Source organism: Papilio machaon, chromosome 20, assembly GCF_912999745.1.
Source record: "Papilio machaon chromosome 20, ilPapMach1.1, whole genome shotgun sequence".
NCBI classification, from domain to species: domain Eukaryota; kingdom Metazoa; phylum Arthropoda; class Insecta; order Lepidoptera; family Papilionidae; genus Papilio; species Papilio machaon.
The window spans coordinates 5770098-5795561 of record NC_060005.1 but is presented as its reverse complement, the minus strand read 5'-3'; the positions used below and the strand labels follow the sequence as shown (position 1 = coordinate 5795561).

Sequence of the window (25464 nt, the reverse complement as noted above, 5' to 3'; positions counted from 1 at the left end):
AATTACAGATAGAGGACAGAAATATTTTTATTAACATTTCTTTTCCTCCTAAAAGTATGATTTATGTTTTTTAAATGAAATTATTGCCAAGCCTGAAGATAAGCAATATAAGAACATCGATATCAGAAAAAAAAATTGCAAAACTCGAAAGTTTTCGGACAAAAAATTAAACTGTCTGATGCAGTTAACGTCTAAATTCATAGTTCCAGATTGCGAACGGAACCCGTTGCCAATTGTGTCGTCTGACCTATGACGAATGAAGCTGGAACAGCGCCAGTGCAATTCTTCGTACAATGAAAAATCTCCTTTACAGCCAGGTCATGTACAATCATATAAATTCGTTTATACTGTGCTGGTTTTTGGTCCAGTTTTGTTTGTTTTTTTTATTGTGAATAATCATAGACATTTTTCTCTTCAAATGCAATAACTCGTCAATAATGTTATGTTGAAAAATTCATATTTCTTTTTTGCTAGGAAATAAGCACAGTAAGAATAAAAGTGTAATAATAATTGTCACAGTTTTGAAAGAGAGTTTGCGTCTCTGTTTAAATCTCATTGACTGCACACTCCTTTACATAATACACAGTAAAAGAAATTAATTCGCTTCCCACTTAAGATCGAATATGCAGTAATCTGTCATCACAATAGTTTTGATTTAAAGGGATGCAGAAAAGGGAATATATCTTTTTCTGTGCGTCCCTTCCCCTGTCGATTTAAGGTAGGCAACGCATTTGCAATTGCTGATGTCTATAGTCAGCGGTCGCTTCGCTACTTCGGCGTATTCAGGTGGCCACTTGCTCGTTTGCCACCATATGAAACAAAAAAAAAAAAAAAAAACTTAAAAAAAAATCATGTTATGTTTCAATAAGGAACCTGTTATATAAAGCCGACGACGACTATTGTATAATTAACCAAACATCATTGATATCTTGTAAAATATTATCTACGTCAATGTTCTTCATAAAATGTATATAAGTAGAGATCTTAGTGAACTGGCTAACGTAAACTATCTTGGTCACGTGTATTACAAAGGAGGCTATGATGAAGGTTCGTTGTTATTAGAAACGTCGAGAACTCAGCCTTTTTATTTATGCCCGCCCCAACAAGGTCACCGTAAGTCAGCGTAACGATGGAAAAGGGATATTTTCTTATCCTCCTGAGGCGTGCTCGTAAAAAATCTTCCCTCTTTATTTTCTGCGGATGACGGCAAAATGGCGGCACAAATCGTGCATGCTAATAAATATTCTCCAAAGAATACATGTAGTTATACTTTTTATATAATACATAAAATGTATTTAAACAATTATATCAAAAGATAGAATGTTAAAGAAAAACTAACCTTAAATACAAATAAGCAAGTCTCAACATTGCATTTATATAACATGTTAACATTCTTGAAATAGTCATCTTACATAAAATTAAATAATATTACAACTGTAATAGTATAATAGAATATTTAAGTAAAATTTTCTATAAACTTTACAGAATTCATTTAAAATTTTAAGCAAGTTGATTCCGGCCCTGACTTTAATATGGAATTATAATTAGATCTTAAAGTCAGAGTTAGCTTAACTAATTATTAATCTATTATCACACTTAAGGTCAATTTCAGAACCAGACAGATTAACTTACAATTATTGTTATAATCATCCAACTTTAATAACTAACCAGTTGTCAACCGATCCGTACGGACGTTCTGGAGTTGCGTAAAACATACATTCAAAATTTCGCATTTATAATAGTAGTATAATTAATAATTAAACCTATTACTCGTACAACTAGTTTCATTGTAACGAGACAATGTTCACTTACTGTTGGTTTCCACTGTTGAACGGATGCAGAAAACACAAATAACAATACAGGTATTACGCACTGGAAACTAACCTTTAGAAAACATTTGCGGAACGGACACTAATTAGTACACAACAACCGCAAGCCTAGTTACACGTGTGTACGACCCTAAGGAGCTTACAAAAGATTATCTCACCCTTCGAACATAAACGCTACAACACACTGCGGTTTGTTTTTGTAGAACTTATTGGAGTTTTGTAACAAATAATTATATCATAAATAAAAATGAATATACGAAATAAAATTAAAATATTATTGATAACTAGTATTTAGCTCTGATTAAATTAAATAACCTAAGTTACTCGTCGTAAAGTGGTTTCTTTTGATGAAAGTTTTTAGCCGACTTCAAAAAGAAGGAGGTGATCAATTCGACTGAATTTTTTTTACTATGTGTGTTACCGCGAAACTCCGCCCCTGGTGGTCCGATTTTGATAAAAATTATTTCAATCGAAAGGAAGTGCTTGCAGAAGGGTCCAATTTTTTTTTAATAACTAGAAGACTAGTAGATTTTGAATTTAGCTTCAAAATTTGTTGCGAAAATTAGGGACATTTTTGCATTCAGCGCTTACGTAGGCTAAACTGTAGGACCTACATAAAAATGATGTATGGACGAATTGTTGCTCTTTAAATGTGCTAAATAAAAGTCCACGATAGCATATATCTATCTTTTATAGTTTTCTCACAATAACCATTTTTTTCCTTAGAAACATCAATTATTAACCAGCCTTCACCTGTCCCGAAATTTGTCATCAAATCATGTAAAATTGATTCACTTCCCGGCTATCGATTAAGCTAATTTTATTTTAAACTCAACATTAGTTTTTGAGTTAAAGGGAAAATTATTATTTTTAATACCCCTTAACCTTTAATTACGCAGGACATATTAACGCATTTAACATATTAATTTGTTTATATAAGAGTGAACAAAGTACGCCAACATATGATAGAATACCTTTTTACGTAATTTAATTTAAGATACCAAATCAAGATATTAAACGGTATAATACCGAATTATATAGGTAAACGTACATCCATTAGTATCTTAATTTTGATACTTCAAGCGTTAAATGTGTGTGTAATTGTGTGAATTACGCGAAAGCTTCACTCATTTATGTTCAAAGGAATTGATCTTTAAACTTGGCAATCAGAAACGTGTTAACACTAATTAAGATCCTAACATGTACCATTAATTTAAGAACATTCGTATTCATCTTTTGTTTTGCTTTTAAAATGATATAATTTATTGTAGCATTTTATCAAGCGACATGTTCGCTTGTATTATTAGATACTAGTTCTGCCCGCGACTTCATCCGCGTGAAATATTTTCTTCAGGTGACATTTTAATTAAGGCTTATTATTTTACTTAAACTGAAAAAACATAACCATAAACCTTACATATTCACATACAAACTTTCAACTCCTATTCCATATAGTTATTTTTCATACTTGGGGGGTAAAACTTTAACAAACTTTGAATCGATATCTATATATATAAAAGAAAGTCTATATACACAATTTATAACTCAAGAATCGATTTGACTGAAAATTGGTGGGCAGGTAGCTTAGAACCAGGAAACGGACATAGGATAATTTTTACCCCGTTTTCTATTTTTTATTCCGCGCGGACGGAGTCGCGGGTAAAAGCTAGTTTAAAATAAATTAACAGTCTAAAAAAATATTTTTCAAGTTTCTAATTGAAAAAATGACCTCATCATTCTTTAAACTCGCATTAAAAATAGCATATTGCTCTTCTCAAACTCTAGACTATCTGTATACCAAATTACATTTAAAACGGTTCAGTAGTTTTGGCGTGAAAGCACGACAGACAGACAGAGTTATTTTCGCATTTATAATATTGATTAAAGATTGCTGTCTCTGTTTGTCAAAGCGAATGAACGTTACAGCAATATATCTCAATACAAATTTCATCATACGTTTGAATATATAACCGCGCAAACTGACTGTGAGGAATCATCATCTCGCTGGCTTTATCCCACTCACGCGGTGTCGGCACACAAGGTTTTATAAACCTTAAAGTTTTGGCTTAATTTTTTACAGCCGGCCGCCTGCCTGTCTCCAACTCTAGGGACTGATTGTGAGGAATAAAAAATATAATTATTATACAAGATTTACGATAATATAAATTCTGCATAACTCGAATTATAGTCACGTGTATAATTATTAGATTTGTGATTTCAAACTAAAATAATTTTTTATGCAAGACATTTAATTTTAAAATTATCGATAAATGCTAGTGATGTCGAACGAGTAAACCCATCCCTAGCCGCAAACAAAGGGGATATGATTCCGCACATTATTAAAAAGATGTCAACTTGTACTGGTCCGTTTGATTTATGATACGCTTTTGTGGTCGTAATAAAAGGAATTGTAATACAGCAAGAGCTCATTAGTGTAATAATAAATGGGTACGGAATTGCCTAAGCTGTAGACATCTTAATCGTGTAACTGCTTGATTATCTTTAAGGCTTTCATTAGCTTCATTACGTACTGGGTAGAAATTAGTAATGTCACCTTTGAACTCGACACGTTACGCAAGTTCATGAAATCCTACGTATTAACATTAATAACTTAATTTTTAGGTAACGAATACTTAAGTATGCTTGCTTATTTCAAATTGAATCTCAAGTGGCAAATGTCTACTTTGTTGTCTTCATTTCATAAAAATATTTTGACTTTGGCTGACATTACTTTTTTAATTTCAAAGTAATGACTACAACTTTAATTTCGATTTTATTTTAGCTAATTTGCTTTAACTTGCCTATTTTAATCAGTAGATGAGTGGAGATACAGAAAAATAATTTTTCACCTCCTTATGTGTCTGCCATGATATGCTCTGTATTTTGTGTGATTTTTTAATATGTTTAACACACTATAGTTTTAAATTACATTTCACTCAAATGTACTCATTACGTATTTTAAACTTTACCTAAACTAATGTACGTAGTTAATAAAATAAACAATTCTAAATAATTGAATGCTCGACCCTTCGAACTTTCATCTCAACCCTTTTACCGAAATTTTCTAAATGTGTTCTCATAGAGGAATATTGTGTTTTGAACGCGTACAATTTTCACAAAAGCTCTCATCGCATTTTCTAAATTTTATACATGCATTGTGTTTATATTTTAAGATACCCTTTATGTTTCAACATCTGATAAAACTCTTGAAAGAAAATAAATATATCTCACATTTAAATATGTATATAAAATGTAATAATTTTATTTTTTCGAGGTAATACGAGTAGTGTGGATATTTATCTTAATAAATAATAGATAAGATAAATATCTATATAAATTTAATACTGAATACTAAAGGAAAAATAATATTTAATTTGGAACATGATACATCTCTATAATTCAGACACATTCGCGACTTACATCTAAGTATGCTTGATGTCTACATATATACTTAATTAATCTCCAACTTAATCCCATAAGTACGTTACTTATCTGGTAAGTTTATGTGCTTTCTAATTATTTATGTAAATGAGTTTATCTTTCTTTTATATTTGAACATTCTCTTTACTTTTCAATTCTCATACAATTATATAAATGCTAAACAACAGTAACAGAAATATAAAAAGTTAATAAGCATGTAAAAAATATATTTTAGTTCTTAGCTCTTCACACTAGTATCATAACCTTCAATTTAAAATTGTGACCAACGCCATCTAGTTTAAAAATATGAAAATAAAGCTTAGAGGACTTTTTAGTTTTCAATCTATTAATTTTTATCACATTTAGTTATAATGTGTGATTTACTATTCAGAGTTTTCAATAAATCACTAACGAGATAAGAAGTTCGTGGAACAGTTGGCTTGCGCCCAATCTCGAGCTTTACGCCGCCGCCGAGAACTTAAGAATTCTTGGTAATTGTCGACGCTAATCAACACTCTAGAAATTACTAGAATTCCCTCGATGTCTTTGTGAAAACATTTAACACAGATAGTGGAATCTTTTAATTCAAGACGTTGTAAGATAAAAAAAGAATATGAAATCAATAAGAAATATTTGAAATTAATATGGAAGCTACATAAACATACTTACTTTTGTAGCGTTGAAGATATTAAAAGCTCTTAAAAATCAGATAGTAACCACATATTTAATTCGTTGGAAACTTTCAATGACAATGAAGTTTCTATACTCTTTGAAAAAGAAGAAAACAGCATTTTAACTTAATTAACCATTTTAATAAGTTACGTTTGCCCGACAATTGCTTCTGAAACAACTCTTATTTCTCTCGGTCGCGAGCTCACGGAGCCTGGCTGACCTCGACTCATCCAATTACAAAGTTTAATTACTCATCAGCTGCGTCAGCGCCTCTGTCGCGCTCTACTATAAGTTCAGCGTTTTCACTTTGTGAATACTCTAGTAGCACAAAGGCGGTGCTAATGTTTATAACTCGTGAAACTAAACGTATCATTTTTCGCTTTGAAGATTCATTAATGGTTCTTGGATGTTTGTTTTTATATCAAAAGATCACAAGTCATCCTATCGGTTGACAGTGAACGATTTATCAGACAACCTATTTGCAGTCAACTGTCTGCAGGAAAATTTCTTCTCTATTCGAGTTACGTGATTCACGGATCTCAAGAACCGTAAACCATTCTTCGCATTTACCTAGATTTCAATATATCTATTAGTTGATAAAATTTTAATACCTTTTTAACATTTTATCAAAAGCACAATGTTATAACAATATCAATGGATTATTGGAGCGTTCTCTTTGTCTACTGTATACTTCAATACTAAAGAAACTACAGTAGTACAGAAGCGTGAGTTCCGTAAAGGAAAACATCAGGAGTGATTCTAATCGTGTTTTCCTTTTCGGCCTTTAATATATTCGAGGAAAAAATAAATTGCTCATGAAAGCATTTGTGGTTGATAAAAATGGAAATACGATACCCAGAGGACGTCCCTTACATTTGATTAAAGATATCGAAAATCTTTTCTGTTAGCAATGCTATAAATGCGTGGAGGGCGGAATTCAAATAAACTAGATGTTGGGGGGGGGGTAAACTATAGATTACTTTTGTTTTATATATTCCAATATTTGGAATACCACCGCTTTTTTTTAGAAAATAGCCTGCTCTCGAAGAAATGTCTTTTTCTCTTTTACTTTTTAACGGTATAAATTTAAATATGTTTTATTTTCTGAATAACAGATGGCACTTTAGAATACAGTAGACTACTACTAGAAAGTAGAATCGAAAATCAATCCTTACCTAAATAAACAAAGAAAATTAGTTTCTACCAATTAATGTTTAATCGAATTTGTCGTTTCTTCTTGACACTTTATAAAAGAGGGTAGGTAAATGAAAGGCACGTGTGAGTGAGGACAGTGTTGACATGTCATTAAACTTTATAATTGGCCCCAGCGAGGCGGGGGCGGGATGTCGGCCGGTCGATATCATCCAACGAGAAAGATGCCGAGTGTTAAGCTAGTTTCACACGAAGGTAGAACACTGTAGCAGAGTAGAAAAAAATTAATTCTCCGTAGGTTTCTCAGACCAAAATCTCCGTTTAATAGACATTATTATCTCTGTTTTATATATAATGACAGGGTTGACTTGTTTTAATACAGATATTTTGGGTCTCAGAAAACAACGGTTACTTAATAAGCGATAACGCTAATCAATAAGTAAAAAATTTATGGGTCTGAAAATAACATTGGATATTAACGTACTTGTCACATATTTATTCCTTGATAAATGTTGACGCCAACCCAACCAGCACTTGGCCAGCGTGATTGACTATGGCCTTGTCACCCCTAACTTAGGGTAGGCTCCGAGTCCCTCGGTGGGGACGTATAGTGAGCTGATGGTGATGATGATGAAATGTTGACGATTCTACTATATCGCTAATCACACCTTAACTTGTCAAAGAGCGATATCGCTAATCGAATCTTACTTTTTTCTACGCGCTCGGTAATATTTTGACCGTGTGTTTAAACAATAACAGCGCTACACTATCTCCTCCCTCACTTCCGCCTTCGTGTGAAACTAGCATTACGGTCATTGAGATTTTAGCTCAGCGCTCCACTTGACATGCAAATTGAATTTCACTTTTTAGACCGGGTTAGGGATGAAGTGTAATGCACTATGTGTAGTTCTAATTTATATTTCGTTAATCGTTTTATAGATTTCATATATTCAGTTTCATATACACATATATAAAGATGATATCTCTTTACTTCGCGTGAGTCGTTGCGTAGAACAGAATGTTAGGTATAGCGGGACACTGCGCAGCGCCGCAAAGATCTTAGGCTGCCAAGATATTGAAAAAAGTCGCGGGCGACAGCTAGTATTTTATATAAACATTGAACACATTTATTTGTAAATCTATCTTTAATTAAAAATAATTTACAATAAATCGTTTTCGACAATATGAAATTACAATATTATACAAACTATTAATCAAACTTTAAACGTTCACGCAAATTATAAAACGATAATTTAAATGAAGTTTCTCCTTTCTCAAACTATGATAAAAGCGCGTTGAATAATATCTTTAAATAGTTGGCTTATTTTAAAATATTTCAACTGTGTTCGAAGTTTCTAACTTTATTATATAATATATCATTAAAGCATACGATGCTATAAATTATAACATACTTTAGTAAAAAAAAACTTATTTTAAAATTAAAGGTAAAATTTATTGATATACGTTTTCTATTTTTTTCAGAATCTGAAGAATCAAATAATGACAACGAACGTGTGGGTGGAACAGGTGAGTAGATACTTTTTAAAATCAAACAAAGTCTTTCATTTTTTTTTCTTTCGATTAAGACCGAATATTACTAATAAAAAAATTGTAACTGAATGAATACTGCTGGCAAAAATAATACAATCATGTCAAATTTTTAACAAACTTAAGTCTTTTATTTAATAAAATAAATTTACTTTAAAGTACTTTAATATTGGCAGCATTGATTCTTCAAACACTTATATATAACTTCACTTCACTTGAAGACTACTTCACTGAATCCTCAAAACAACTTAAAGCCCTTAAGCCCGCGTTTCCGCTAAAAGAGCGATTACAAAAACAAATTTGTAATATAGAGCCCATCAGGAGGGGCCAGAGGAAATTAACAGTTTGCATTAGCAAGCAGTAATAAAGTATACTAAAAACAATAAATTTTTATCAAATAGTTATCGGGGACCTAGCACGAAAACCGTTATCGGGAAAATTTTGTATTAGAATTTATGCTACGCCCCTACCGGGTATAAAGTACACCAACAAATCTCATCCAAATTTTGTTGATAACGTTACGAATATATTCTCGCAACTTTCACGTCAATACTAGTGACAGACTCTCTGATTAAATTTTCAAATAGTAATAAGTTTTCTTCGGTTACCAGGCGCTTTACATGGCAAGGAAGTAACTGTTCCTACTATGGACTATACGACAAAGAACAGACACAATATCTTAAAGAAATTATTTGTATAGTAATTGGAGTTATCTTAAAATACTTGCTTTAAATGTATTAAAATATATTCCACGTTCAACTTCAGTGGTAACACAAATTCTGCTCAGAGCTCCCAAGCTTTATTGACGATAAACAAATTATGTCGATTCGTGAACTTCTTTGTAGAGCCTGTTAACCTAATCTTATTAATTATGTATGTTCACGAAGTTAAAATTACGAAGGCGTGGGCTTTCAACTGAGTCGTGATCGACAAACAAATTTAAACCTTCGCGAAATGTACGGATTACAGACGTTGAAATAACTAATATATTTACTTTTATTTATCGTCCGTTTCCGAGGTCAAAAATCCTGTATAAAACATATCGTCATCCTTCAAAAATCCTGACAAAACATATCGTTCTTATTATTTTTGATAGCAGAGATAACAATTTGTTTTAAATGTGGATTTTGGTCTCAGTAACCAACCTCCTTTAAAAATTATTTTTGTATAAAAACACAACCTTAAGAACGATCCCCATATAAAACGGAAACGATTTGTTGACTTAAATACGAGTATGATGGACAAGATTGGGAGAAGAATACTGACTATACCTAAATAACCTTTCCTGTCAAATGTTCTCTCATAACCAATTCAAGTAAGCCTTTGGCCTTCAATTAACATGTTCAATTAATTTAAGTTATACTTTATGGCTGTCTTTGTTTAATCTTTGTTTTGAAAACTGTAACTATTATGTACCATACTGCAATAGCGAAAAGATTCGAATGTAATTTTAAAATCATAAAAAGGAATAGATAATGAATTTGTTACAAGAACTAAAGTCGGTAACTTAATAGAGGCACGTCCGCCTCTACAATATATCAAATCTGTGACAAATGGTGGCCGTCGCTGAAATTGTGACGTCGAACGCTGCGCCGTGAAAGGAACCGAACGTCCCTTTTTCCGATGTCGCCTTGTCAGGTTTCAACATGACTAATAGATTGTCAATATATGTTCCATTTACTTTCCCTTTTAGGGTAACTTACGAGCGTCGTTGTGATGGGATAATTCGTTACTAAATAAATAATTACAATAGTCCAGTCCTACTGATGTGCTCACATGTTCACTAAAGGCCTCAGCATACATTTCGTACGTAAAGTCAACAATTAGCACTGCTAAAGCAACCATTTAACTCTGAATGTAGCAGCAAAAGTCTTCAAATTAAGAATGAAAGAAATATTTTTTTTTCCATCTATTTTAAATATAGGCAATTTGTTATAATATTTTTGATTAATTATTCATTTTATCAGAATATACGTATCATGTACGATTTATTAATAATTGAAAATAACTGTGAGTCGTATCGAATTCAATATACTAGTTCGATTCAACGAATTTACCGAATACAAAAATAAATAATTCGTTTGAAAATAAAAACAAAATGAAACGTAGCGAACGATTGTTTTATGCGGGCGGGAGATTTTATTTTCTTGTCTTTAAAAAGATTAAACGTTAAAATTTCTCTAACAAAGTAACACGTGTACGATCTCTGAGTAATTCTTTTCAATTTCGTTCCGTGTCTCTTTACTGTGCAGTTATTTGTCGCTGAGTTAACTGTGAGTGTGGTAAAGTCTCTTTTTATTTGCGGTACAGTAAACATTTTTAGAATTTGGTCTTATAAAGTTTTTGAAAAATGTATAAATTCAGAGTTTTTTATTTAATAGTTTAATAGTTAACTTCTAACAGCGCGTTTGATTCAGTTATTATATTTTTTCGGGTTATCGATGTAATTTATGATAATTTACAGTTAATCATGCAAAATAATGATTAGGTGTTTAAACTATAATATTTAAGATTTTTTACAACTTTTTCTTCGTGCTGAAGGCCTTATTTTAGTCATCTTTCAATTCCCACCCTTTTCGTACAAGTCTGGGAATAGAACTGTATTTGGCGGGGGAAAGGTCGCATTAGTAAGGGAAATATCGTCTTACTATGTATCTCCTCCTCCTCCTCCTTTGTTCGTTAAAAGTAGGCAACGCATCAGCTAATTCCGATGTCCATATGGGCAGCGACCCTTCGCTATTTTGACGAATTCAGGAGGTCGCTAGCACGTTGTCAACCAAAAAAAACTATTAAAATTCTGTCTAAATCTTACAGAATAGTACGAAACCTCTAGTTGTGTTACGAACTGTGTGAATTTAAAAATTCGTAACTGATTTTTATATACATAATATGATATTTTTGTACCCAAGTATTACCAATTAAGCCATGCATTAACCTACCTAATTGGGCTGCTACTTGTCATAAACTTTTTGTTAAAGAAAGTCAACACATGTGAGAGAAAACTTAAGTTGTTTACTTTATTCCCCTTTATTTCACGAAATGAAAGATTACATTCCGTAGGTTCGGAAACAAGCCCGTCCGCATAAATAAATCATAAAGTCAGTTTTGTGGATCTGAGCAATTTTATTACGACGCACAACTACTTTTTTGAGGCGAGAAAAACTTGATCATTCGCTAGCTAGAGGGGATAAAGAATGGAATATAATTCATCATAAATAAGGAAGAAAAGAATGTTTGTTGGAAGTATGATAAATATAAAGAAATAATATGATAAATGATAGTTAACAAACTGTAGCCAAACGTTAACGGACACAATAATTCTTTAAGTTAAAATGTATTTATTGGAATTAATTTAAAAACAGAATAAAATCAAATCAGTGACGGACCTGATTTTATCGGAGGTGAAGTCAATTTCTGGCCAATTTAAACCATTTTTTTTTTTCATGTTGGTACAATATTATCTATCGAGAGTAAAATGCCGAGTGTTACGCTAGCTTCATATAAAGGTAGAATACTGTAGTAGAAGTAGTAAACAATTAATTCACCGTAGGTTTCTCAGACTAAAATCCCCGTTAAAAAATATATTGTTATCTTAGTTTTGTCAAAGATAATGACAGTGATGACTGTTTTATACAAAGATTTTCATTTCGTTAACCAACGGTTAACCGATCAGAAAGCATTTTGTTATTAAAACATCGACAGTTAATCAAGAAAATACTTTTTTGATGTTAAGTAAAAAATTAAACATGTTTTTTTTCAATTCTATTGCTTGCAAAAAAACGCTGTACATCCAATAGTACATTTCTATGCGTTGATTGACACAAGCTGTCATAACGAGTTATTCCTCGACTATGGTCTGGTTAAACCGAGAAATGATTTATGACATAAAAGGAACAGGAATGACGAAAAACACGCCGTACATAACGTACGAAGGTATATTCCCTTGGTATATAAAGTGTAACGTCTACAATATTGAAATAGTCACTTTGTACCACTTTTCGTGTCTGTCAAAAGGTAAGTTATTTCTTACTAATATTATAAATACAAAAATTTTGATGAGTGGATATTTGTTAGAAGGTATCTCCGGAACGGCTCAACGGATCTTGATGAAATTTGATGACACAGATGTAGAAAATAGTCTGCTACTTATTAAGTTTTTTTTTAATTCCGCGTGGACGAGGTAAACCATAAAACTACAAATTTACGGCAACTCAAAGATGACTTAGGATATTGATGAATATGTATGTATGTAAAATATCAGTTCAATTTTTTTTTTCTATAGCCTAAGCATTTTGAAGATCATACCAATCGTATTCTTCACAGAAGTAGTTAACTTAATGTTAACGTAATTAATCTATCTTTGTTCATTTATCGTCTATAAAATAAAGGTACCATAAATAAATAAACCCGTCTTCTGACGAGGCCAGGATGATGTTTAAGTTGACCGAAATATGTTTAAAAACAATGTAGATGATTAGATGTAATGTGTATTAATCGGAAGGCTTAAGGGGCGTCATGGTCGCATTACGACAAAGCCTCATAAATAACTTAAAAAAAATAAGTAAAATTTATTACTTAGTTTGTATTTTTTATTTTAGTAGAACTATATGACGTGATAAATGCAATTTGTTAACGTCACGAACTCTTAACTATGACGCTTCATTATTTACAAATTTTATTCAACAAATTCCCAGCGAGTGAAGTCAGTGTAGACAAAATTTTAATTGAGTTTAAGCAATTGTAATTATGTCTAACACGACCTACTGAGCTTGCCAAAATCATAATTGAGTTTCCATACTGTGGCTGTTAGCGGTTCAGTTTTGTTTTAGACATTTCACGAGACTGTTGTGTTAGCCAAATTGTCTCGCAATTTAATTCCCTTGGAAACTTGGAATCTAATTCTGATTACGTTTCTTAGAATTTTAATTTTGACGTGATTAAACTTTTAAGTGTCCACGCTCCAGAATACATTTTATTTACAATTTTACAAATTCTTATGCTGTTTAATATACAATGTATTTGAGTACTTACGTGAGTATATTTCACGTTAATAGTAAAATGTAAATTAAATACCTACTATCATTCATTCATTCATCATTAGCTCACTATACGTCCTCAATGAGGGGCTCGGGGTCTACCCTAAATTAGGGGTGACTAGGCCATAGTCAACCACGCTGGCCAAGTGCGGGTTGGTTTACTTCACACATATCATTGAATTTCTTCTCAGATATGTGCAGGTTGCATCACGACGTTTTCCTTCATCGTAAGAACGTCGGATAAATGTACATATGTAAATCTAAAATCGAAAAAACATTGTTACATGGCGGGATCCGAATCCAGGACCTGCAGATTATAAGTCAAGTGCTTAACCCCTGAGCCACCGACGCTCTAAATTATAGTAAAATAATTATTAAAATTAAACCTTGCAATTATAAAAGTATCAAATAACTTTAATTACTAATAAGTAATTAAAAATTAACAAAATGTTTTATATTTCCGTTGCATGAATTGGTAAAGAAAGAATTTAATCTTACTAATATGTTTTATAAATGCGAATGTTTAGATGGATGGATGGATGTTTAAAAGTATCTCTAGAACAGCTCAACGGATCTTGATGAAATTTTGCAAAGAACATGGTCTGGCAGAATACATATGCTATTTATTACATTTTTTTAATTCCGGGCGGACGGAGTCGCGGCCAACAGCTAGTTTATCACAAAAATATGACGTTAATGCAAACAATTTAAACAAAGAGAATAAAGTTTAAGACCATCTTGTTATTACAAATTGGTTAAAAGTATTTTAAATGATTCCAAGAAATCACTTAATATTTTATACACTATAAATATTTATTAATAAAATTTGATCTTTACAAAACAATTGTGAAATCAATCCTTTTGAGATCGTGTTTGATTGTTTTTGTAACAAAGAAGCCCTTCAGAGATATTGAATTTTCTCTCAGTGTTGTTGTCTATTTATTTGATGTTACTTCATTACGATTACAGTTTTATATTTTTACTAGCTTTTGCTTGCGACTACATGCGTGCGGAATTAAACAAAACATAATTAGTAAGCTATGTCTTCTTCTAGACTATTTTCTATATCTAGGCCTTATTTCAACAACATCATTTCAGCCGTTCAGGAGATACGTTGTAACAAACATACATCTAAACATTCGCATTTATAATATTAGTAAAATATTAATAAGATTTATGTAATTAAATAAACATACTAGAATTTAAATTTACATACAAATTATTTTTATATAAGAATACTTGTAATTTTTTATTACAATTCATTATTATTTATTAATTCATATTTCAATTTAATATTTACATACATTTTTAATAAAAAGTAATTCAAAATAAACTCCAAAAAAAATTAACTAAACGATTAAATTGTTTTAGAACAAAATAAAGCTGTATTTAGTCAAAATTTTACCTCACAATAAATTGGATTGAAGTAAATTTGACACCTCATTTAATTAGAAAACTGAACTAACTTTTGTTACTAACAATCTTCCTTTTATCAAAGCGACATTAATAATAGTAATACAGTTAAAATATAAGGGAAAGCGCGCTACGTAACATTTTAGAAAGTCTCGTAATAACCCCGATTTAAGACAAAGAGCGACCTCTGTTGGTACCAAACGCAAACGAAAAATGGCCAAGTCTATTTTCACTTAGAGACCCTGCCTTCCAATTGACAGACCCCGAGGCCGGAAACTAATAAGACACCGCAATTTCCGACGCCTAACCACGGCTCTAGCAAACGGTCTCCACTTTATGCGCCCTTCGGCAAAAACTCTTACTTAAGAATGCCTTTAAGATCGCTCCAACGAATTTCGGACTTAAATGAAAATTCAATGTTAGAAAGAATTCTGTAAACAAATAGAAAATATTCCTTTTTAAATGATCCTTTGATGTTAAACGTCTTAATTTTTTTGATCTGTATTTTCCTCGTTTGTAAATGGATTACAATTCTTGATACTTTTGATATAAACATCAAGGGAATTTTACTGATTCGCCTGTAATTTTTATATCAAAGGTTAATTACCTTTTATTGTAATACCATCATCTTTCATTTGAAAAGTCAATGTCGTATATTCTCTGAATATATTTTAAAAATATCTACACATATAACTTGTAGTAATTTTTAGCATAATTATTTTTTCCGCCCACAATTTTATTTCAAATACAAAGTAAACACTTATTAGTTTTCTCTTCCACAACTTAAATTACATTACTTACTTTTTAATAATTTACAAAGAGCGTTGGCATCTTGATTAACTTTATGAATGAGTTTTATATCGAATTACGTAAATTTTACTGACAGAAATCCATTAATTACTCTCATCATACCGGATTACATACACGTGTTGGGAATTGCCTAATGAATATTCATACATACTCTATTGTTTCTTAATATTTTGTACAAGAGTAAGCTTACAAAGTATATAAATTCATCATAGTTATAGGCGTTCTATTTTGTCGGGTACCAAATCCCACGTTGGATTGATGCGCCTGCGCAGTTAGTAGTCACAAAAGGTTAAATATATTTAATGTTGTCAGGAATGGAATGACTACAAGCTGAAGTGGAACCCGGACGACTACGGGGGAGTGGACACGCTGCACGTGCCTTCTGAACATATTTGGCTGCCGGATATCGTACTTTATAACAAGTAAGTATTTTCCTCATCTAAAGTCATTGAAAAAACAAGCTAAAACTATTGGATTGGGGCAATCAGTAGTTGAAGATCGCTATACACGATCTGTAGTTCTTGCCGTACAACGTGCAAGCGGTCTTACGATGACTGAACAGACGGTGCCAAATACTTAAAGCAATCCTTGTATGGAAGACCTTAGTAAGCTACTGAATAATTATTATATTGCTCCGAAAATTAAGTGCTCACATGTTGAATATTTAGATTAAATTTTAATAAATTAATTTACGAAATTTTACATAAAGTTCGAAGGAATTATATTAGAAATGGAACTATCTAGTCTAGTCAAATTAAAATAATTTAACATAAAATGTTCAGTCAATGCTAAAAGTAAAATGAATCACTGTAATGGAGAGATAAAAAATGAATTTATCATATTAAAGCATAGCTTAGTTTGACGTCGGGTGATCGATGTTTTGCGGATAACTGCATTGGCGTCCATATTTTTTGCCTTAAGCCTTCACGAACAAACGAACTCTATACCCGGTTAAAGCCAAAGCCAATTTTATGATAGCTTTCAAATTATGGAATTGGCCTAAACCATTACACAGAATAAACATCTCGTATTGCTAAAAACTAGAAAGGTGTGTTTCTTGAGGAAATTCAAGTCACAGACGACCGCGTTGTGAAATGGTCTGTCGTCTGTATCTGAAATGCTGCCAACGCATCTGCAGTTCCTCTCGTTTTACATATGTCCATAGGCGTACATGATAACCACGGTGTTCCCTCCGCATTTTCCCCCTTCTCTTACTAATATTATAAATGTGAATGTTTAGATGGATGGATGGATAGATGGATGTTTGTTTGAAGGTATCATCGGAATGGCTCAATGGATCTTGATGAAATTTGACACAGAAGAACACATAGGTTATTTTTAAGATTTTCTTAATTGCGCGCGGATGGAGTCGCGGGCGACAGCTAGTTCTGTATATAAAAAAAGCTATATGGTTAAATCGACAAGCTCATAACTATAAAGTAATTGTCCTTTTATAAAAAAGCATTGCAGATGTATGAAGGGGCAGGAGGGCCTTCATCAGAAATCATATTGTGCGAGTATAAAAGCGGGTATGTCGGCAGGTGGGTGTGAACAGATCACGAGTCCTTGTTGCAATCGCAGTTGTTTAATAAGGGTTAGGTAACTAAAAATACACAGTGGAATGAACACTGTAGTGTCTAACCAATGCGACACCAACTTAATTAAGCGCTAGATTTTAATTGTTAATTAGATGCTAAGCGATTCGTCGCAAGCGTGGTGCGCGGGCGCAGTCTCGAACAACACTGTTCAATGGCCGCCCTCACAACCATCGACAGTGACGCTTCGCTTGGCTGAAAAAGTCAACCAGTCATTTGACTTTGGCGGATACGCCGACACGGCCGGACTGACATTCGACCGTCCTCGGGCGATTCTCTGAAACAATGAACTGCAGTTGTACCTATTCCGTTCGGCATCCTGACGGACTACTCATTACAATCCTCATATGATACTTAAGACTTAAGGCGAGCGTCTCGTAACAATTAAGTCAGATGACACCGCCTTGTCACTCAACAGCATGTAGGTTAACTGTTCACAATCGGTACTATTGGACAGGTCAATCCTTTGGTGGATGTGACCCGGACGACAATATTCGTCTTAACCACAATCTGCAGGGCATCCTGAACAAGTCGACCAACTTAAAGGGCTCTAACTCGGACGACAATAATCGTCTTACCACAATCTGCAAGGCATCCAGAACAAGTCGACCAACGTAAAAGGCTCTAACTCGGACGACAATAATCGTCTTACCACAATCTGCAAGGCATCCAGAACAAGTCGACCAACTTAAAGGGCTCTAACTCGGACGACAATAATCGTCTTACCACAATCTGCAAGGCATCCAGAACAAGTCGACCAACTTAAAGGGCTCTAACTCGGACGACAATAATCGTCTTACCACAATTTGCAAGGCATCCAGGACAAGTCATCCAACATAAATGGATCTGACTCGGATAACGTTTTCGACTATGCACCGAAGATCGTTCACTATCACTATCACTAGACGTAGACGTATCCCTATTACGACCGGCACAACGCCTCCTCTTGCGAGACTCGTTTGTTCGCAGAGGTGGAGTACCTTCCGACCTGCTACGCGATCTAAACCGGTTATGCATCCCGAGCAAATTTTAATTAAAAACGCAAGAGATTCGATTAACAGCCGTTTGTTTTTTTCACCCTCTTATAAAGTAATTTGGAAAGCAGATAGTGGGCTGAAAGGCATATCCCACTTCTGATGAAGGGGCAGGAGGGCCTTCATCAGAAATCATATTGTGCGAGTATAAAAGCGGGTATGTCGGCAGGTGGGTGTGAACAGATCACGAGTCCTTGTTGCAATCGCAGTTGTTTAATAAGGGTTAGGTAACTAAAAATACACAGTGGAATGAACACTGTAGTGTCTAACCAATGCGACACCAACTTAATTAAGCGCTAGATTTTAATTGTTAATTAGATGCTAAGCGATTCGTCGCAAGCGTGGTGCGCGGGCGCCGTCTCGAACAACACTGTTCAATGGCCGCCCTCACAACCATCGACAGTGACGCTTCGCTTGGCTGAAAAAGTCAACCAGTCATTTGACTTTGGCGGATACGCCGACATGTATTTAATAAATCCAAATAAACAATTATCAAATAAAATAAAACTTAATAATCATTAATCTAATAACAAACAAATTCAGAAAACAATATTTAAATGTTTCCAAAGAAAGTGTCCCCATCTGTCCCTAGTTTTTTAAACTAGCTCCATTTCTTTCAATAAGTGCTAAGTTTCCTTACAAAGTCCTATAAACTCTGATTCTATTTAGTGGCCGTCTTATCTCCTTATATCCTAGAGAGTCGCCCCATTATTCCACATTACGTCGACCCGGCGACTTTATCTAACTAACATCTTACTGAGAACAGAGACGTTTGACCTCATTTTTATTCGTGACTTCGTTGCAAATATTATCATCTTTCACTTTGACTTATTAAAATAAATTAAAGGTTTTTGAAACTCAAACATTATATGATTAAGTCAAAGCAATGACTTCGCATGCATTTGGAGAAAAAATATTAGTCTGTTTAATTTGCTTATAAAAGAGACTAGCTGTCGCCCGCGATTCCGTCCGCGCGCAGTTAAAAAAAAACTTAATAGTGGTATGAAAAACAGATAGTAGCCGATTCTCAGACCTATTGAATATGTATATAAAATTTCATAACGATCGGTCAAGCCGTTTCGGAGGAGTATGGTAACTAACATTGTGACACGAGAATTTTATATAAGAAGTATCATTTTATAGAGGGAAATAATTTTAGAATGGAACATCCGAAATGGTCAATAACTTCCCGTCACTTATTTCTAAACTATTGATTGACTTTCAAGCTTCCAAAGCCAAAATTTATATCTTGTTGTCATCTTATCATTTTTGTTCATTTTCCTACATAATATTGCAACTATGTTCACGTGACACGTCTATTTTAAGCATCAAATATTTGCAAAGTCACCCATTATCAACAGCAGTTCATCGCAGTTTTATGCATATTTGATATCTTTCAAACGATTTTACACCTTAAAAAGTAACTTGTAAGGTCGTAACTTGAACGAATAGAATGACATCAAGAGACAGTATGCGCACAACGTTGCCCATGTGGAAGGCTATAAGTGCAAGCTTCTAAATAGTACCTAGATAGTAACCAAGGAATAAACTGTTACAAGATTATAACAATAAAGATGAAAGTCATTTAACAGATGTATCTAATCTTACTAATATTATAAATGCGAATGTTTAAATAGATGAATGGATGGATGTTTGTTTGAAGGTATCTTCAGAACATCTCAACGTATCATAGACTGGAAGTACACAAAGGCTACTTACTTACTTAATTCCGCGCGGACGGAGTCACGGGCGATAGCTAGTTAATACTCGTATTTGTAAATAATTTTATTTTGCTTAAGGATTTGGTGACTGAAATAGTATACAAATTCAATTAAGTTTAATATTAGACTATCACCTAGATATCTATAACATTTGATAAATATCCGTAATAAAGTATTAATAAGTACAGAAGTAAATATTATGTTGTTATTTTTTATGTAGTAATAAAGGTAACTTATATTCTATGTTGTAAAGTTTTCTATAATATCAATTTTCGTTGATGAAATTGACTCAATAAGGTGTATATAAATGTACAATCTTGTAAATGTAAATGTCTATAAATGTAAATGTAAATTGTAAATGTAAATGTCTGTATAATATTCTAAAACCGTTCAATATTGACTATATCGCTGTAGAAATATCAATAGGCGATACATTCTTGCGTGAATAAATACAAAATAAATTTTCCATATATCCATTTTGTCAGAAATTTTATTACATTCACTTCCTACGACGAGTGTGGTAGAATCCCTCGGGAGTAGTACACGATTGCTCAGTATTTTAAAGGTTTCCTGCTATGCTACCACAAGTCATACGCATGTCTTTATTTTTATAAGGTATCTCTCCTTTATTATTTCTAGGCAAATGCTCAATTGATTTGTTCAGACTTTATAATCGGAAAGCCATCATTATATGAGATTAATGTTGGATCTAGGTTATCGATAATCCATTAATAAACAGAGAAGCAGGCACCTCTTGCTCTTTTTCAGTACAACAAATCCATAGGATCCTGTCAAGCTCATACTCTTTTTTAGCCGACTTCAAAAAGAAGGAGATTATAAATTCGACTGTATTTTTTTTATGTGTGTCCCTGGTGGTCCGATTTTGATAAAAATTACTTTGATCGAAAGGAAGTGCTTGCAGATGGGTCCCATTTTTTTGTTTTTTTTAAATAACTAGAAGACTAGTAGATTTTTATTTTAGTTAAAGTTGCGGATAAAAATCTTAACGGCGATAATAAAAATAAAAATAATGTTGTAATATATATTAAAAGTAGAAAAGCAAGATCTTACTTAATGTGTCAGTGATATTTTTAAATTTAAGCGGATAAAGGTTGCCGTATAATGCACCTGTGACTTCCCTAAAAGCTTTCACCGCAAATATTCTGTACAAAGTTTATTTTTAATGGCGTCATGTAAACGTAATGGAATATAACAACAACCTATATATTTTACGGGACAATTTTCATGAATGTGAGAAAGTTGATAACGACAAAGCTTTTAGTGGCCTCGTCTTCGGGGATGCTGAAATATTTTGTGTTTTATGATTGACAGTTACTTATGTATATTTTGTGTTAGTATTCTTTCTGCATACATAAATTATCAAACGCATTTATCTAAACTTATTTAGAGATATTTTTAAAGAAACACTAGTTATTTTGAACTGCATATTTACAATCTAACAGATATTAAATAAAAATTTAAAATACTAACAACTATCAATAGAGATTTGGCAAGCAAATGGTCAACACCATGAGAACCGCAGCTACTAAAGAACAATATGATACTAACCAAATTTTATACATAAAATATTAGAAGTACTTTGAGTTAATAAGCAATCATTCATGTCAATACACTCAATCTTACATAAGGCACTATTTCCTTGTCAAACAGCGATATGATATTTGTCATATAATCTCAACCGTTAAGAGATTACCAGAAACACAAACTCTAATTCCAATGAATCACTTTAATCCACGCTGTCAAACTCAGCAAGCGATCTGCGTTACTACAGAATCAGCCGAGCGCTTAACCACTCGGTGTGTCGACATCAATACGTTAGGTCTGAATTAAGCAAGCGCATTAAATCTCATTAATGTAACAACATTATTGTTGTATGTAATAATAATATGTAACAGGTCAAGAAAATTATGGTAAGCACAGACATACATAACTTTTATTAACAGTAAGTTTTGTTTCAGCGCCGATGGTAACTACGAAGTAACAATAATGACGAAGGCGATACTCCACCACGACGGCAAAGTCGTCTGGAAGCCGCCCGCTATCTACAAGTCTTTTTGTGAGATTGACGTTGAATACTTTCCATTTGACGAGCAGACGTGCTTCATGAAGTTCGGTTCCTGGAGTTACGATGGCTATACGGTCAGTAAAATAAGTAACAGCAAAGATATTAGAAGTTTAGTGAAATTCACGTCTAATCTTTTGTGCAAATATTCAATGAGATATTTATACACGGTTTTACCAACAACATCTTATAATTCTGTAATCAATTACATCCCTCTAAACTATAACAAGTCAAGATAATATAGGTCATACAAAATTATTACTCAATGATGAATTAATGACATTCATAAATTTGTAAATTGGTAATGTAAACGTAGGACACCTGAAGACGGTACTTAAAAAATTGTCAGATTCTCAATAAACGAAAAAAATATATAAGATAGTTAGCAACGAGAAATGGGATGTGATAAAAACTTTGGAATTGAATTTACAGCCGAGGGCCTTAAAAAAGACGAACCCATCAATCCGACTAAGGAAGCCAATAAATCAGTGCGGTTCTAGCTTCCACATAGAAATAACGTTTACATTTGCGCCTTATATAGTTTGCTTTAGAGTTGAATAGGGTTTGTTTCTTTATTATCCACTCTGCTACGTTAGATATTTGTTCGAGATAGTAATAAATGGCGTGAAGGTTGGCGTAAATGGTAAGATGCCTTAATTAGGATATCCTTAAATAAAATCTATTTGATTCCTCACATAAACTCATTCTACTTTAATAATTTTGATTGTCTACGATAGTATATGATGATACTTCTTAATACTTGATCTGATTTCAGGTGGATCTAAGACATTTAAAACAGACGCCGGACTCTGACCAAATACCAATGGGCATTGATCTATCAGAATACTATATCTCAGTGGAATGGGACATCATGCGAGTGCCGGCGACAAGGAACGAAAAGTTCTATTCTTGCTGCGAAGAACCTTACCCTGACATTATTTTCAACCTCACTCTACGGAGGAAAACCCTCTTCTATACTGTCAATCTAATTATTCCTTGTGTAGGAATATCATTTCTATCGGTCCTAGTCTTTTACCTACCATCAGATTCAGGAGAAAAGATTTCTCTTTGTATATCCATATTGCTGTCTCTGACAGTGTTCTTCTTGTTGTTAGCAGAAATTATTCCACCAACATCACTTACTGTTCCGTTATTAGGGAAGTATTTATTGTTTACAATGATGCTAGTCACTCTGTCAGTAGTTGTTACGATTGTGGTACTAAATGTTAACTTCAGATCTCCTGTTACACATCACATGGCACCGTGGGTACGAAAAGTCTTTATTGAGTTTTTACCAAGAATACTATGTATCCAAAGACCCGAAAAACCCGACGATGATGATAATGATAAACCAACAGAGGTAAGAGATAACCAGTTACAAATCATCTAATTGTTAGTTTTATGTATCAGGCGTTGGTGTACTGGAAACAAATTAATGACATTAAGCAAACTCAGTATCTTTTGAATTCAATTCAATAACAAAAATCAAATGTATATGAAAGTCACGTGAAACAGCCACAACAATAACGTTTTTAATTGCCGTCCGATCTAAACATGGAAAAGCTCCTTTCAACAATATTTTAAACCCATTGTACTATGTGTATCGTGAAAATATCGCTTCCAACCCAATTTCATTCCATTTCGATTTTCCTTTATTACTCAACGCCGTCGGGGCTTAACGAGCGAGCGCGGACCACGTTATTTATGTTCCCCTCGTGGCTGCGGACGGATCGGGCGATATACGAGCCGGCTCACGGACAGAAACCGAAACTTCCACTCCAACCTAATTGTGTACTGGCTAAGCCACGGCAGCACACTTCCAAACGCCTCGCCCGATCCTTAATCCTCACTTCTTCAACTTTATCTCGCAATATCCAATATTTCTTTTTAAAATAGTGCTTGTTGTAACAAACATCTTTAAATATGGTTGTTATGAGATAAAACCTGATCGTTAAAACTGTTATATTATTTTAAGGTTTTGACTGACGTATTTGGCGCTGACGAATTGGACGGGAAATATAAAGAGTGGGGATGCGAGGAGTATGACTTACCCGGCATGCCGCCCTCCCCGCCGCCGCCCCCTGGTGGCGATGATGAGCTATTCTCACCGTCACCAGGCTCACCCTGCCGACTAGACTTAGACGACAGTAGTCCTTCTTTAGAGAAACCTTTTGTAAGAGAAATGGAAAAAACAATAGAAGGTTCCAGGTTTATAGCTCAACATGTTAAAAATAAGGATAAATTTGAAAGTGTAAGTATTCATTAATATTTGGTTAAATAAGAAGTAAAAACTGTCACTTTACAATGTAATCTTGATATTTGGCAGGTGGAAGATGACTGGAAGTACGTCGCAATGGTGTTAGATAGAATTTTTCTATTCGCCTTCACGATAGCATGCGTTCTGGGTACCGCACTCATTATATTCAGAGCCCCAACATTTTACGACAACTCCAAACCTATCGACATTCTCTATTCGAAGATTGCGAAGAAGAAATTGGAGTTGCTAAAGATGGGCTCCGAAAGTGACCCGGGTCTCTGAAATTCGTCTTACGTCTTCGGCCACTCGCCGCCGAAGACGTTCTGGGAGCTTATAGTGATGTGGTGGCATGGATGATCAATGTAAGCTTCCCAGCGGGGAACTGTGTGGCGAGAACGTTTTGTGCTCAGTGTGGTGCCAAGCGCCCGGTGCGCTGCGGGACGTCATAACGCCGCGAGTGTGTCCGTAACCGTCTTTTTTATATAACAAAAAAAAAACTTCAATTTTTCGAGACTGTGTCCGTCGATAGTCGAAATGTGAACGCAGAAACCTCAAACTATAGCCGTATTGTGTTGACGTTTCAGCCGTTTTTATATTTATATTTTATGCGAACTCTCATTGATATTGTGTATTTATTTACTTGTGTTTATCTGGTATATTTTAATACGAGCGCACAAACATTGTACAGATTTAATATTAAGTTGTTTTGTTTCCAATTTATATTCATTTGTCTACAGCATTATAAAGGTTTAATTATAATAAATTACAATAAGGTTTACTTCGAATAAAATCGAGCTCAATTTCGTAATTTTAGGTAATCAAATATAAATAAAATAGTTTCATTCAAACGTCCTCAATGAGAGCGGGACATTGTAGATGTAACGTGGGTAAGAG

The 25464-nt window shown here is 33.5% G+C and overlaps 1 protein-coding gene across 1 annotated transcript in view; it reads left to right on the top strand.

Moving 5' to 3' along the window:
• LOC106711522 (acetylcholine receptor subunit alpha-like 1) overlaps positions 1–25171 on the top strand; it is a 130853-nt gene extending 105682 nt beyond the window's left edge. The window contains exons 3-8 of the mRNA XM_014503857.2: positions 8556–8600; positions 16193–16302; positions 22210–22390; positions 23089–23673; positions 24289–24564; positions 24640–25171. Coding sequence (XP_014359343.2) covers positions 8556–8600; positions 16193–16302; positions 22210–22390; positions 23089–23673; positions 24289–24564; positions 24640–24852 — 1410 coding nt within the window. The 3' untranslated portion in view covers positions 24853–25171. The remainder of the gene's footprint in view (positions 1–8555; positions 8601–16192; positions 16303–22209; positions 22391–23088; positions 23674–24288; positions 24565–24639) is intronic.
• Positions 25172–25464: the final 293 nt, after the last annotated feature.